Source organism: Neoarius graeffei, chromosome 2, assembly GCF_027579695.1.
Source record: "Neoarius graeffei isolate fNeoGra1 chromosome 2, fNeoGra1.pri, whole genome shotgun sequence".
Taxonomy (NCBI): Eukaryota; Metazoa; Chordata; class Actinopteri; order Siluriformes; family Ariidae; genus Neoarius; species Neoarius graeffei.
The window spans coordinates 69,950,508-69,966,812 of record NC_083570.1 but is presented as its reverse complement, the minus strand read 5'-3'; the positions used below and the strand labels follow the sequence as shown (position 1 = coordinate 69,966,812).

The 16,305-nt window shown below is 41.0% G+C and overlaps 1 protein-coding gene across 5 annotated transcripts in view; it reads right to left on the bottom strand.

Annotated features, from left to right (window-relative positions):
* scaper (S-phase cyclin A-associated protein in the ER) overlaps window positions 1–16,305 on the bottom strand; it is a 186,493-nt gene that overhangs the window by 44,814 nt on the left and 125,374 nt on the right. For all 5 annotated transcript variants that reach the window (XM_060914836.1, XM_060914837.1, XM_060914840.1 and 2 more), the window contains one exon: window positions 3,747–3,862. In XM_060914836.1, coding sequence (XP_060770819.1) covers window positions 3,747–3,862 — 116 coding nt within the window. The remainder of the gene's footprint in view (window positions 1–3,746; window positions 3,863–16,305) is intronic.

Here is a 16,305-nt window from a genome sequence, read left to right as displayed (position 1 = left end):
AAGAACGTATCTTTTTTTTATTTTTCAAGAATTATTAAAGCAGCATTTTTCACAAATTGCTAGTCACTTTGCCGGTGTGTTTACATTCTAAGCGGAAATGATTTTGTCTGATGTTTTGTATCAAGTTTTTATTTATCGAATTTTCAAAAAATAAAAATGCGCCGTTTCTCAAAATCCAGTGAAATGTGGATGGAATAAAACAGTTATTCCACTCAATCTTGTCATATACGGCTTATAGCCAACCCAGTGTGACGCGTCTCGCCGGTTATCAGCTCATGTACAACTCAACTTTGTGGAATAACATATTTAGGCATTGCCAAAACGCGGAGCTCCCGACGAGTGTAAAACGTGTTAGTAAATAATCCCACGTTATTTTTAAAAAAGCTCCTGTCATACAGGAAGGAGTAGTGAGTAGTAGTAGTGATTCACAAACCAGACAACTGGCCTTGGTCATGCTCAGTGTGTCCAATACCTAATATTCACCTTGTGTGAGCCATTCAGATAACCTGAACAAAGACAGTTTAATCAAGGAGATTTGGGGGGGGAGATATTCAGTTACTGGAGGCACATGTTTAAAGGGCAAAAATCTCCTTTATTCTTACAAGGAGCTCCTATTTATATTTAGTGACTACTCTGTTGCTCATGGTTCACTGGGAACCATGAGCAACAGTTTTGGCTTTCAACAAGCCAAAACTGGGAAGAGACTCATCCATAATAGGAGGGGAAGACGAGGGCATTCTTTAATCCTTACAAAAGGGCCACTTCAGTGTGTGATTGCAACAGCCCAGTACGAATGACAGACGCACCTCAAAAGATCCGGGTCTCCTTCTGAGCCAGTTAAGTGGATCTCAAAACAAGTAAAGAACGACAGAAGGGTTTGAACGGCCGGGCCAGCACACACACGAGCTGGTGCACAAATACAGTACCCCCACCCCCACACAGGTTAATCAAGCCCAAACCAGACCTACCCTCCTCCAAACTTCACTCCAGTTCAGTTCATAAAAATCCATTACAATCTTAAACTTCCTCTCAAATTTCTAAAATTAATGACTGATTAAGAAAGAGCTAGAGCGCGTGAGAGATTGAGGGAGGGGGGAAAAAAAATCAATAAACACTAGATGGCCTGTAAAAGCATTATAAATATAAGTAACATTCCTCCATTAGGGGATATTTGGAAAAAAAAAAAGCAAAAAAAAAAAAAAAGCAAATGCTAATGATGGAGAGAGAAGCCATTCTAGTCCATTAAGGGCTCTCTCTAGTGGAAACAGCTCTCTCTGTGAGGTTATCTAGTGGCCAACCCCACAAACTCCATTGCCACTATTCAAACCGCACTTCCATTTCACAGTGACGCACTCGATAAATGTGTCCTTTGTATGGCAGCAAAGCGGAGAAATGGATGACTTAAACGCAGCCCTTTTTATTTTCTAAACAGAGAGCATCCTTATTCATTATGCATTTGGAACTATTTATTGCAGTGAAATGCTTCGGGATAACGAGGAACTGTCTGAACAGTTGAGATGGAGTTGTTCTGTGAGCCTGGATTATACTCACCAATCATGCACAGAGAGAAGAGAGCTTCTCCAGTTAATTATGTGATCATAATGAATTATTAATTATGAAAAAAAAAAATTGACATCTCCACGTAGTGTATGAAATCTGTTCGGAGCACCAGTATGCTTTCATCGAATAAAAGATGCTTGTGCTTCATTTACGTTCCAATGGCAAAGACGATGGAGTTTCTTTTAATTAAAGTGCCATTCCACCATTGGATGTATTCTTTGGCATAAAATACAATACATTTTATGACAACATGACTAGACAGAGAAATCTTTTAGCTTCAAAATGATATATCAAACACAATTTTTTGACAACGACAAGTATATTAATTTTGCGACCAAAGTCACCTACCCTTTTAATTTCCACGCGTGATGTCATCGGCAGGTTCCCCTTCTTGTGTACCACGTGTCGGTCTATTTTTAGACCAGGAAACCCCCAAAGTGAGAGAGTCATTTCTCCTCGTATATGGGGGCCAAAAAAATTGCGAAAAATTGAGTTAATCTTTCAGTTAGCTAGATTTATTGGTATTAGCTAGATTTATTGGTATTATTTTTATCGCGTTCTATCTGCCATTGCTGATAATATGTGCCATGTCACACGTCACGTGGTACACAAGAAGGGGAACCTGCCGATGACATCACGCGTGGAAATTAAAAGGGTAGGTGACTTTGGTCGCAAAATTAATATACTTGTCGTTGTCAAAAAATTATGTTTGATATATCATTTTGAAGCTAAAAGATTTCTCTGTCTAGTCATGTTGTCATAAAATATATTGTATTTTATGCCAAAGAATACATCCAATGGTGGAATGGCACTTTAAGCTTACTACAGTTTCATCTGATAGTAAAGCTTACACTACAAAAAATAAAAATCTTAGGAAGTTTATTTGTCTATTTTCAAGTCAAAACATCTAGCCACCCTTATTATAAGACATAATTGCCCAACGAGCAAAACCTCATTTAGCTAGAAAGGCTAGTTTTTAGACAGTCCATCTTGAAAATCTTGTATAGACAAAACGTCTTGAAAAAGTCTTATTTGGAGCACCTTTGAAAATAAATCAAGTTTTTTTTAAAACAAGTAAGTACATTTTGGACATTTGTCAAATGCGGTTCATCTTGTTTCAAGAAAAAAAAAACAAAGTATGCTTGTTTTGGGAATAAATGAACTTTACTGAAATCTTTGAATCTTTCATTACAATTCAACTCCACCTTACAGATCCTAAGTTTACTGCGACTGTTTTCTCACTCATTCAGATTGAGCTCCTTCTAGATGCTGTACATACTCTAGACCAGACAAGTGCCTTCAAAAAGGCTATGAGTGAGTGGAGGGTGTTTTAGTGAGGGCTTTTTGGAATGCTGTGAGTTAAATTCAGTGGGGGTTTTTTTTGTGCCTGATCTTGTAAACCCCTCATACACAAATAGTCCGCGCCCCCAAAATGCACTGTTGCTTTGGCGTTGTGTAAGCACTGTAAGTCAAAATGCGTAGACTTTATTATTTTTTTTTGGTGCCTGAGGTCCTGGGGAAGTGGAATCTTAAGAGATGTTTTAATGTTTGAATGTTGAAATGGGGAAAAAAAAAAAATAAACTTGTTGCAATGCTACACGTGTCGTTAACTTGATTCAAGATAGTCTCTGGTCTCATATCTAGAGTATTTTACTAATTACAGGTCACAACAGGAGAATCTTTTAAGCTAGCAATGCTTAGTTGTAGAATTTAACAATCCTAATATTAGTATATTTATCTTAAATTCAGTTTTTACTGCTAAGACTTTGTCATGAATTTAAGTGAAATACCCTTAAAATGAAATAAATAAAAATGACTTGAATGGCTAAATGTGAGAAGTACGATCTTGTTATAAGAACTATTTTGATTATTTTGAGTTAATCAGATCTCGCATAATAAGTTCCCCAATCTTATTTTGGAATTATTTCATCTAAAAACAGGTTAGATTTTTCATCTTACTTTAAGAAATCTTACCAAGTCAAATTTGACTAGTTCCACTGGCAGATTTTTTTCACCTGATTCAAGCAAATATGCTTCGTTTTAAATCTTTTATTTTTGAAAGGCCATTTTGTTGCAGTGTAATAACAAACATTAAGCTTTAGGAAGGACATAAAGGCTGAAACAGAAAATGGACATTTAAAAATGTGTGCGAGAGAGAGAGAGACTTTGCAAGAGCTAGTACTCACTTAAGTGGAATGCGTGGGATGGCTGTGGGAGAGGAGGCGGCCGTGACTACCTGCAGAATCTGTTCCAGTGCAGACAGACCCCCTCCCACTTGAAACGCTACCTGATCCGCATTATTCTAGAGAGAGAGAGAGAGAGAGAGAGAGAGAGAGAGAGAGAGAGAGCGCGACATGAACATACATGTAGAGGCGAACAGGTCGAGGTATCACATTGCTCTCGCTGTGCAAGGATCCCATCTTTCTCTTCCAACCCTTCCCTTTCCAAAGGGGACTGGGAGTGACATCTGAAAAAAAAAAAGTGATCCCCAAAGAATTCCTGCTAAATCTCAAAAGTGCACAACCTTTTTTAGCCCCCCGTAGTCACCAAACCTCGACTCAGGACAACAAATACACAGATTTGCACACAAAGCAAGGGTGGTCCAGCCTGACAAACAAGAGCTTAGGGAATACAACGGCATGCATAGCTGGGAAAAACAGCATGGAAAAAATAAAAATAAAAACATTACTTACACAATATCATGTTAAGATTAGTAATAAAAAAAAGCACAAAAACCTTGTTTCAATTGCAACATTTGTTCGTTGCCCATCACAGATAAGAGTGATAAAAAGTTTTAAGAGGAGGTCAACCAAACTGTGCCTGAAACTCATATGGTGTGGCTGAGTGTCTTTGTCTAAAAGAGGACATAAACCAGTCATTTAACTGACATGCTTCTCAAATCAAACTGTTTACAGACTTGACGTTTTTACTTGCATCATAAAATTCCTTCAGGTTCAAAGTGGGAACCCGTTTCAGTGAGTCATGTGATGTAAGACACAGATCCACAGATCTCTTAGGCTTTAGCTGATGAAGGAAAGAAGCATCTCAGAGGCTGGTAGTGGCCCCAGACCAGAAACGTCCCAACATATCCTCGGTGCAAGAAAAAGTTACTGATATATTTCTGTGAGATGGAAAGGATTCATAAAATCGCACATTCTAACCTAGCTGTAAAATTTGGTGTTCACAGTGAATGTGTGTAACAATATGAAACATGAAGAGCCAAATAAATACATCAAGAAATAAGACAAAGAAAATGATTTAAGCGAAAGAAGATACATATTAACTCGAGCTTACGGAGTGAAGAGAACTTTAGTGAGAGATGAGAAGATCGCTTCCACTTCTTAATGAGGTCAGGGTTTCCTGTGCTGTCTGACAGCACTCAAAGTCAGGCACTTCGGGCTGTTTTTGTTTCAGCGGACGGCAAACCTGCCAACAAGCCTGAACATATTGAGTGTTGAACAGTGGAAGCGCTTTGCAAAATTACACATAAGCTCCTCTCTTGTCAATCACGGGTGCCGCCAAAGAATAATTCCTGAAGATTTGGTGGCAAAAGAAGGCTGAACCCTGGCAGGGTTAAGAGATTGGAACAAGCGCATTGTCAGGTACACCAAAGGCAGTGCATGCTGAACAGCAGAGGTGATTAAGAAGAGCTCAGCGTCGACTCCATCAGCCTCCAAGAGACACTTCCCTCTTCCTCTCAATGCCTTGTCAACAGAGCTGAGAGCAGCGAGGGAGGCTTAAGCAGCCTTCGGCTTTAGGCTCGCACAACAGCACAGGATCGTTTGGCTAGAGGCGAGGGAAGATCAGGGCCTCTCCTGGTGGCCCATTTAAGACACGGTTTGGGGAGACATGGGGTTAGACGGGACCTGTACAGTCCTGGTGTCCACTTGAGAAGCCCAGATCAGAGGAAGACGTCTCACCGTGTCTACAGCTGGCTTACTGACAGATACCAGCATGCAGCACACTGCATGCAATATGGAGGAGCTCTGGTATATTCAAAACACAAAAAGTACTTTGGGTAAAGAGAAAATAGGGGTGTAAAATTTTTACTAAACAATATAAAATGTACATAGCGCCAGGTGTAACATTCAATTTCATTTCACATTTACAAGATCACATGCTGACTGCTCTTGAGAAACTGAGATTTTTACGATAACGCAAAGAAGGCAACAGATGCAAGTTGAGCTGCATCGCTCCACTGCACCTGGGCCAGACGTACATTCGCTTTCGTGTGCATAGCTGACAAATGTCATTTTTACATGCTGCCAAAAGGATTCCTTTTTAACATTTTCGGTCATACCATCTGCGTTTACGCCAATAGCCTGTTTTGGTTTCTTTAGACCACGCTAGCTAGCTTTATTAAACACAAGAGCCACTCAGCTGACGCTGGTTTCCATTGGACAGGTGTATAAACTTATGCTAATAATCTATATCTACACTACCGTTTAAAAGTTTGGGGTCACCCAGACAATTTTGTGTTTTCCATGAAAAGCCACACTTTTATTTCCCACCATAAGTTGTAAAATGAATAGAAAATCTAGTCAAGACATTTTTCTGGCCATTTTGAGCATTTAATCGACCCCACAAATGTGATGCTCCAGAAAGTCAATCTGCTGAAAGGAAGGTCAGTTTTATAGCTTCTCTAAAGAGCTCAACTGTTTTCAGCTGTGCTAACATGATTGTACAAGGGTTTTCTAATCATCCATTAGCCTTCTGAGGCAATGAGCAAACACATTGTACCATTAGAACACTGGAGTGAGAGTTGCTGGAAATGGGCCTCTATTAGCCTGGGAAATCCCATGCTGCTTTGCACAATCGTTCCGATCTGAAAAGACAGCATGGGAACTATGGTCTAAAGGCTCGCTTGAGTTAGGGAGCCAATCAGAGAGTGGGTAGGGGTGGAAAGACGGTGACGCGTACTACTCGACAAACGGAAGCTTGTAGTTTATTTGGGACTGTTTACTGATCACATTTAACATGGCGGCGAGCGATACGAACCAAACTTTCGATCAAGCTTTGGACACTGTTCTGAATAGTTTAGAGCGAAAGTTTGTTTTAAAAAAAGAACAGCGTTTGGCGTTTCAGTCTTTCTTCGCCTCTTCGTCGCTCTAACTACGTCACCGGGTACAACTGCCATGATTGGCCATGGGCTACGTATACGCCAAATGATAGACATTCGCAACGTCCAATAAACGGCCGTTGACAATTGTAAACCACACCTCCCCTACGAGAAATTCAATAGGCGGATTCCAGACCATATTTCACTTGTGATATGGTCTGGTGGTAACCAGACTAGGCCTCTATACACCTATGGAGATACTGCACCAAAAACCAGACATCTGCAGCTAGAATAGTCATTTACCACATTAGCAATGTATAGAGTGGATTTCTGATTAGTTTAAAGTGATCTTCATTGAAAAGAACAGTGCTTTGCTTTCAAAAATAAGGACATTTCAAAGTGACCCCAAACTTTTGAACGGTAGTGTACATTATAAAATGAATAAAATAAGTGATATACAACATAGTGAGACAAACATAGGATTAAAACTGATACTGTTTATAAAAATATATCTAAACACCAGAAAAAAGTGTTTCCAATAGTTAATTCTAAATTTCATCGTAGTCTCAGAATTTTTAACGTAGTCAGGCTGAGAATTATTAGCAAAATAATCGAAGATACTTGTGGTGAGTGTGCTACAGATTTTCTCTGATAGAAACGTGATGGTTCCTTGAAAATGAAAAAATAATGCCTTTTAATTTATCATCATTTCTCAATAGCCCACATGCAAAAATAGATTTTTGATTTAAAAAAAAAAAAAGTCGTAGTTCAATTCAAGACCTTGATACACATACAAAATTATTTGTTTTAGATCTTCTGCGCTATCAAACTGCGGAATAGCATGAAGAAATTTGACAAAGCCGCCCCACATTGAGCTGATGAGTGACGTCCAAATCCACTGCTGATTTCTGATTCTAGTCCTCACTCACCCATCCCTGGCAGACACTCCAACGACAGAATAATAGGATGAGAGGCTCCGTTTCTCAAACACAGACCTCAGACAAAAGACCTGAAGACAGATGAGAGGGCAAAAGGAAAAGGGGGAGTGGACGAAAGGGTGCAAACCTGAATTATACCGCTTGAAAACCTTATCCAATTATTATCCTGAGTGTCCACTTTAGCCCAGGCTAATCAGAGGTCCAGACAGCTGCTCTATGGTCTGGTCAGGACAGAGGTGATGGGATGGGGGTGAGCACTAGGCTAAATGGCAGGATGGGCTTGTGTCCTTTAAAAAAAAAAAAAAAAAATCACTCTAATTAGTCTCCTTAAAGCCAGGGGGATGGAATGAGTTCCAAAACACTGCAGAAACAGATGGATAACGACTGGTTGAGGACTCTGATGGTGCGGTCCACCAAGCTGTGTCCAAAGCCCATCCGATTTTGGTCAAGCACTCCAATAAGGTAAACGTAAACCTCATTTTACAGATCTGTAACGAATAAGAGCGCCGGCATAGGGAAGCAACATTTTGGGCTCAAACAGAGATACGGAAATACACGAGGAGAATAAACAAAATCGCTAAGAGGGCCGAGTTCAAATCAGAGAGAAAGAGAACGAGATGAAAACCACAACAAGAGATCTGTAGCGTTTTAATGTTTACACGGCTTAATGGAATGGAGCTTAGTATACAGTAAAGGATGATTTGTGACGGTTCATTTCGAATGAGAAACAGTTTGGAGTTTGGTTTATGTAAAAGAAAGGACCACCATTCATTAGTGACAACTGAGGCACACAATCAAAGGGACCACAAGAACCACAAGATGGTGTTTTTAAAAGTAAAGAATATTTCAAGCAGTTGTACTGTTTGTATTTTCCTGTTAAATTCGGGCTAAAAATTTAACCACAACAGATATACAACTTTGGGTATAACGGAGACTAGCAAAGAAAATGTCACATGGGGGGAAAAAATTTGAAACTGAAAATTTTCCATGATCTATTTCTACAGTTAAACTGATGATTTAACTTTCAATAAGCACAATTACTTCATGTGTAATAAAAGTGGGGAATATTAAAAGGGTCTGACTGCAAAGTTGAATTCTGGGCAAAAATATTCTAGTTCTATTGCTGTTGGAGTTTCGAGACGTTTTGTGTTGATCTGAGTTGAAATTGAGGAGCTGTGATGCTGAACACACCGTGTATCCTCTGTGTAAAAGTTTTGCCGAGATAAAAAGCATCTCGCGTTTTATGATTCCGGAGATTGCTGAAGCAAGCGAACAACAATATCATATGACCACCGTGGGGCGTTTGACCTACAACAAGGTTGAAACTTTTGCCGCTTTTCCACTACCAACGCGGCTGAGTCGTGCCGAGTCGTGCCGTGCGGAGTTGGGCTGAGTCGAGCTGAGCGGGGCTGTTGGAGTTGCATTTCGACTACAACCGCGCTGAACCGTGCTGGCTGGAAGTGGGTGGACACATTGGGTGGAGTTAGCAAAAGTGGGTGGATGTCAGGTGATGTCGTTAGGCGGCGCAAACAGTGACATCAGTGATCTTTTAAGCGGTAGTCTCACGACCCGGATAGTAAACAATAAACATGGAGGACATGGAGTCGTTAGTGTTGCTGGTCTTGGTGCTGTGGCTTGTTGTCACCGACAACGCCAACAAATACTGGCAAGAGCGTATAGATGAGGCGAGGCGCATAAGGCTTCAGAAATTCTTGTAATTCGTAATTCTCCTTCTTCGGTGTTTACAGATCCCAGCGTGCTTGCGGGGCGTGTGGGCATGTGAGGACACGCCTCCTCACCAATCAGTGCACAGGGGAGTGTCTGCTCACGCCCCTAGCCTCACTCAGCTCGGTTTGGCTCGCTTCAGCCCCACTCCAAAACCGTGCGAGTTTTGGGTGCTGAGCAGGGCTGAAGCGAGCGGAGTCGTGCTGTTCTTACGCTACGTTCACACTGCAGGTTGAAGTGACTCAAATCCGATCTTTTCGCCCATATGTGACCTGTATCCGATCTTTTATTGACAATATGAACAACACAGATCCAATTTTTTCAAATCCGACCCAGGCCGTTTGGATATGTGGTGCTAATTCCGATTCCTATCCGCTCTTTTCATATGTGACTTCAGTCTGAACCGCCAGGTCGCATTCATCCGACTTACACGTCATCAACAAGCCACAAACGTCACTATTCTGCGCTGAAGTAGGCGGCGGGTCTCTCAAAAAAGTTACAACAACATGGCGCATAATCACGGGCGCAGATAGAGGGTGGGACGAGTCATATTTAAATTCACCTCGTTCGGTCCCCCCCACTTATAGGGAGGAAAAAACGCCTATGCTGTCTTTCTTTGCATAAGGCAAACCTCACGGAAAAATCAAAAGACTAATTACCATTCGGTTTATTGAGGTGCACAGCAGTGTATACATATAGTTGCAACAACTCACATAAAACAAAACAAAGACTGATATTCGGTTGGTTGAGCTGCGCAGACTGCACAGGTTGCGAGCTCGAGCTTGGTTGCTATGGTTACTAACAACAAGTTTGACAGGCATATCGGGGTTGGGGTTGGTTTGCTGGCAGCTTTGTCCCCGCCAGTTTTTTGTCCCCCCCCCAGTTCAAAAAACGTATCTGCGCCCCTGCGCATGACATCAATGCGAGGGACGCTTCGGGCTGTGAAGGTTCTGAATCTTCTCAGTGGAAGGACGCAGAGGTTAGGGAGCTGATTTCCATTTGGGGGGATGCAGCTATTCAAGCTAGATTGGATGAGTCATACCGCAACCGGGCGGTTTTACTTCCGTAAACACTGGCCATGCTCACTGTGCGTGACGTCGTCGTATCCTGCAGTGCGCATGCGGAACACTTTTAGGTCGCTTTTCGTTCATACTGAGGATCACATACAAGTCGCATATATTTGTTAATGTGAACGACCTCACAAAAAAATCGATTTCCACAAAAAAAATCGGAATTGAGCATTAAGCCTTGCAGTGTGAACGTAGCGTTAGATAGTCGAAACGCGAGCCGTGTCGGGCTGAAGTGAGCTGAAGTGAGCTGAAAAAGGGTAGTGGAAAAGAGCCATTTGAGTTAGATTTTTGTGATATCGGTGTGAAAAAAATATTGTTGAATAAATAAAGGCCCTATATGCAATGTTGTGTTTTCCTTATAGAAAAAATGCTGTAGTTTCAGAATATAACACCTAAAAAGCTGTATGATCAGCCCTTACTTGACTTTTTGCATGATTTTTACTAAAAAGTAGGCGAAAATGACCTATTTTTGGTGACAAAATATTTTGAACATCCACATTAATCCTGTTGCAGTTTGCAAAATCGTGATAAACTTGCTATCTATTAACCTTAGAATAAGAGTTTATGTTGTGTTCTTTTAAATAAGTATCAGTTTCAGTGGCTGCAGCAAGTAATGATGTCATACCAGCCAGTTTCATCAACGAACGTCATGTGACAAAATTTTTAGGAATTTTGAGCTTCTGGGTAAGGATTTGGCTTTTCATTCTTCCTGTTGAGTTTATATAATGATAAACCTGCATGTATTATACATCAATCTCTTTGTAATTTTGTTGGGAATAAGACAGTACCCAATACATAAGTTAATTCTAACACCAGATAAGTAAAATTAGTACTTTTACTAACCCTACCCCTATCAATTTTCAGTTCGTGAAAAAAAATACACACTCTTGTAAAAAAAAAAAAAAAAAAACTTGCATTCATTCAATTTTGAATGTAGAGTTACCAAAATTTAATCAATTATACCCTTTTATATGGACTACAACCAGTTTACATTATTTTGGTCTAAAATCTTTTCTGAAATGAGATCCAGTTTTTTTTTTTACGACAAAATTTCACATCCGTTTTTACCAATTTTTCAAGTATTGTCATGACCATTGAATGATGAAGTCAATCGACCCAATCAACTATTAAAGATTTTGCATAAATGATGTCATTTTCAGATTCCTGAGAAAATTTGACCCTATACTGATACATTTTCAGTCCATATATCACAAATTGATTTTTTTTTTTTACCCTAAATGTCACTAAAATCTAACTCGGTCCTCGAACCTTGTCCTACTTTTAACCAAAACAAATCAGCATGGGCAAACACACCAGACTCCACTCTCCCACCAGCGGAAAAGAAAAACATGAAGGTGAGTCATCTAGAAAGAGCGCCAGAAAAGTGATGGAAGCCAAAAGGTTGTCTGCAAGAATTTTCGTGAAGGGACAGATCGACCGCTGGAATCGAATGAAGGATGCAACAGGTGTGGAATCTGATGAAGAATTTGCAGCACTTGTCTTGGATTGGCGAGTCCGAGTGTGAAGGTATACACACCGAATGCTCTGATCTTACAGAAAGAGAAATGATAACACAAAAGCAGTAACAGAGAAAAGATATACTCGTCGTTTGTTTCACAGCTCTATTTGTGAATGTCAACCACAAATTACAACCCCGTGACTCAAAACTCTCCGAGGTCGATGCAGAGTCGCAATCCCTGTGTCCGAAATCGCTCACTCGTTCACTGCTCCATATATAGGGAACTAGTATATAGAGGACTATACAGTGAGCTCATTGGTAAAATGAAAAAACGCTTTCGGACACTGGTCCGTCGCGCTGGTATTTACGTCATTACTGTTGCACAATTAAAACGTGCCAGATCAGTCGGCTGGTGGGTTTTCAAAATAATAAATACATGCATGCATTTTTGTGATAAATCCATATTATACTGAGCGTATTTCCCACATTAATCAATACAAAGTACCTGCATCTTTCAGTTCTTTTAAATCAAGGCTGAATACTTTCTTCTTTGCCGCTGCCTTTTATTAAATCAAATTTGAGACTTTTAATTTGATTTCGTTCAGTGCGACCGCAATGCATGATGGGATACATTGCTTGGTTAGTGACCATCGGTTGTATACTACTTTTTGTGATGCATTGTAGGATACTTTGAGTGCACTATATAGGATGTAAATAATACTAAGGTTTCAGACAGCACTACAAAATGGCGTCCTCGCTATATAGTGCCCTATATAGTGAGTAGGGAGTGATTTCAGACACGGGGAATGTTTTCTGCGTGTCGCCATCTTGGCGTGACGCAGTTCCACAGTTATGCTAATTAATTCAAGCTCCTCATGTTCGGCTGTTTCCGTAGGGTCGTACTATTTACCTCAAGAGATAGGATATTCAGTCACAAAATGGAGGAAAGCAACCCTCAGCACATCAAAATGATCACATCTCGTCCGCATGATATTGTTCTTGCAGGACATAGGAAAATATCATCTCATTATCTCTAGCCGCTTTATCCTGTCCTACAGGGTCGCAGGCAAGCTGGAGCCTATCCCAGCTGACTACGGGTGAAAGGCGGGGTACACCCTGGACAAGTCGCCAGGTCATCACAGGGCTGACACACAGACACAGACAACCATTCACACTCACATTCACACCTACGGTCAATTTAGAGTCACCAGTTAACCTAACCTGCATGTCTTTGGACTGTGGGGGAAACCGGAGCACCCGGAGGAAACCCACGCGGACACGGGGAGAACATGCAAACTCCACACAGAAAGGCCCTCGCCGGCCACGGGGCTCGAACCCGGACCTTCTTGCTGTGAGGCGACAGCGCTAACCACTACACCACCGTGCCGCCCGGAAAATATCATGCACAATAAAAAAATTTAAAAATGTAAAAATTTCAGATGACTTTGCAGTCAGTACCTTTAAACTTGTATATTTGCTAATCATTTAAAACATGGCATCCAATGTATTTGTTGTCATCAGGGTTTTATGACGCTTACTCCAACCTACACCTGAGGGGAAAACAAGAATTCACTAAACACGTACGCATGCAGTGCCGAGCCAAGTGGAATAAAAGTAGTAGTCCAGGAATTAGGGCTGGAAAATTAGCTAACTGATGGTGATGACATTCACTGTGCACCATGTCCAGTGTCTGTCTTGAGCACTAATCCCCCTGCAGCTTTGCCGGTCATTCAGACTGGATCCAGAGAGAGAAACCTGCTCAGGTTAACGTGTGAATGAAATCTCATGCAAAAAAAGGAAAATGGGTAGGAGTGATTGCCCCTCCCTCCACCCACCCACTCACTCACTCACTCGTGTACATCCATGTTTGTGGGGACACTCGTACCCCTTCTCAACCAACAGGGAACAGGTTCTTGAACTGGTTCCCCTCAGGATTCTTTGAACCTTGGTACCAGTTCGTGAACTGGCCCACATTTTCACCAGTTTTGAGCGGAACCATTGTAAATCAAGGATGCGTCATGAACGGAGGGTGTTGCAGAATACACAACCATGGATTAAAGCAAAAAAAAAAATTATTTGAGTGAAAATTTACGGGGGGGGGGGGATGGGATGGGTGGATTTCAATGAAATTCTGAGAATGGTTAACTTAGAACTGATAACTTTATCATCAATTAATTAATGGATTAATATATTCAATTTATTGTTGAATGATTCTTCACCATTGTTCGTTTTTGAGATAAAAGCACAGACACGTATTTTCTGTGCACAGACACGATCAGCCATAGATGGACTGACCTCCGTTGAGGTGAGACTTGCTCCTGGTAAAGAAGAGGTGTGCTGAAGACCCCTTACATTGGCCTTGTGGCTGGCTTCCAGTTGATGGCGCGACAGCACTTTCTTTCCATTGCTTCCGTATATTATTTTTTTGTGGCAAACCACACAAATGCAAGCGCCTGGAATGTTTAGTTTTTTGCACCATGAACTAAATGGCTTTCTGTTTTCACCTATTTCGTCCAGCCAAGCCCACCTCCACTTGTTTTTTTTTTTTTTTTACACCTTTATCGATCAGTGCCTTCTTTCATGTAAAGCGCATCCATGCTGCCGAAACCGAAAGCAGAATGACATGCTGCTCTATGCTCGACGTCAATATAGAAAAAAGTTTGGATCTTCGCTTCAATTAAAATTGGGGTTTGACCTTACTTTGTGTTGAATACGACTTCAAAAACAATTCAAGATTTTATTCAGAGAAATATTGTGGCCAACACGAGTGTTAAGTTCCCTAAAAGATCGCGTGAAGTTGGCTGCTATCTACTTTGCGTTCGTTCTCATTTTCCTCCATCATTTCACAGGTCAGAAACAGACGTTTTGACGTCATTTAACTTAGGCTATGATTATTATTTAACCGTAGTCTTCTAGACATTTTGACTGTTTGGGGCATTGAACGCTGGTGTATGATTTTCAGGGAATAAAGTTTAGCGCATGTCGGAACATCATTGCCCTCGCAGCCTCCAACTCCTCAAACGTCCTTTAAATTGTGATATAACGTAGGCTATAAGGCACGGTTCTAACATACCTTACACATTGGCCTAACGAAAATAATAATTGTTGGGGCGTCTGCTGATTTGTTAGCTATAAATTTAGGTCTAATTACTTCTGACAGTCTGCAAGCATTGCACCGTCGGGTCTTCAAGTCTGGCTGAAGCAGAGGAGCGGGCTTTCTGGGGTTTATTTTTTCGTTGTTTTTTTTTTAACATGCTCTATTTCTATATGTCCAAGTTTGAACTAAGTCATTTTGGCAAGATTTAATTTAATACAAAACAGAAATGGTCAGACACAAGCACGCCAAGCACATGGGAATGTATTTTGCCAATTTTGACAGCGCATGTTTTTTTAATGCCGCACCGTAGACAGCGAACGTTTAAACATGATCAAACATAGGAAATGAACGACACAAAGCATGGCTCAAAAACAAAAAAGTTAAATAAACCCTGCTGATAGTGTTGCAACACATCAGTGTTATAACCCAATCTCTACCCAACCACCCGTCATTTTAATTCTCCTCGGATCAGCACCGACCTCACATTTGGCCTTGGGAGAGTTCAGTTGGCGGAAATCCGTCACACGACGGAAAACTTTAATCCATGGACAACAGGAATAAACGGTAGTAGCAAGATGGCAGAGCACACTGATACCTGTGAGGCTTTATTCTACTGTTGTGGGTATTTGTTTTCGGTCCTTTTTTTTCCTTTTTCTGAAGACGTATCCTTTTTGTTGCATTCTCCATTGCTGCGCTCTACTTCCTCTCCAAGCCAAGGACATGACCACGGATGTCACTGTTAGCGCTGGAAAAACCAGCTAGATTTTGGTTCCAGCTGGGAACCAACTTGTCAGGTTCTGAGCCAATTTATTTTTGGTTGAAATGCTCCGAGTGGTTCAAAATATGGTGCACCAACAAGAACAGAACCCATTCCCTACTGGTCGAAAAGGGGTATTCGTGAACATAATGTGTTCCCGAGCCCCTTACCCTACCCGTCCCAGCTAAATGCCCAACTCTGATCCCAACCCCAACCCAATTTTAACCTGAACCCTAAAGCCAAGTCTTAACCCTAAAACAGCCCTTTGAAGAAGTGAGGACCAGCCAAAACATCCTTGCTTCCCAAAAATGTCTCCGCTCTGTTGGTAAAAAAAAAAAAAGCCTATTCCAATCCTCAATATGTACCAAGTACACACACTACAAAATTTTCACACGCACATAACTAAAGCAAATGTTTCCCATTTTTGGTTCTTTGGTTCCTCTATGTTGCACATATTATTTGCCTGCTTCCACATGTGGTTCAAACTGGAGTGCTGGAACAGGACTAAAATCCCTGCAGCTTAGGTTTAATCCAAAAAACAGAATCAGAAAACACTAACGGAGAGGATTTACCACCTAGCGGACTTGAGAGTTTTGTCCAAGCCATCTCACTTAACAGTACTAACCATGTCAAAATCTAT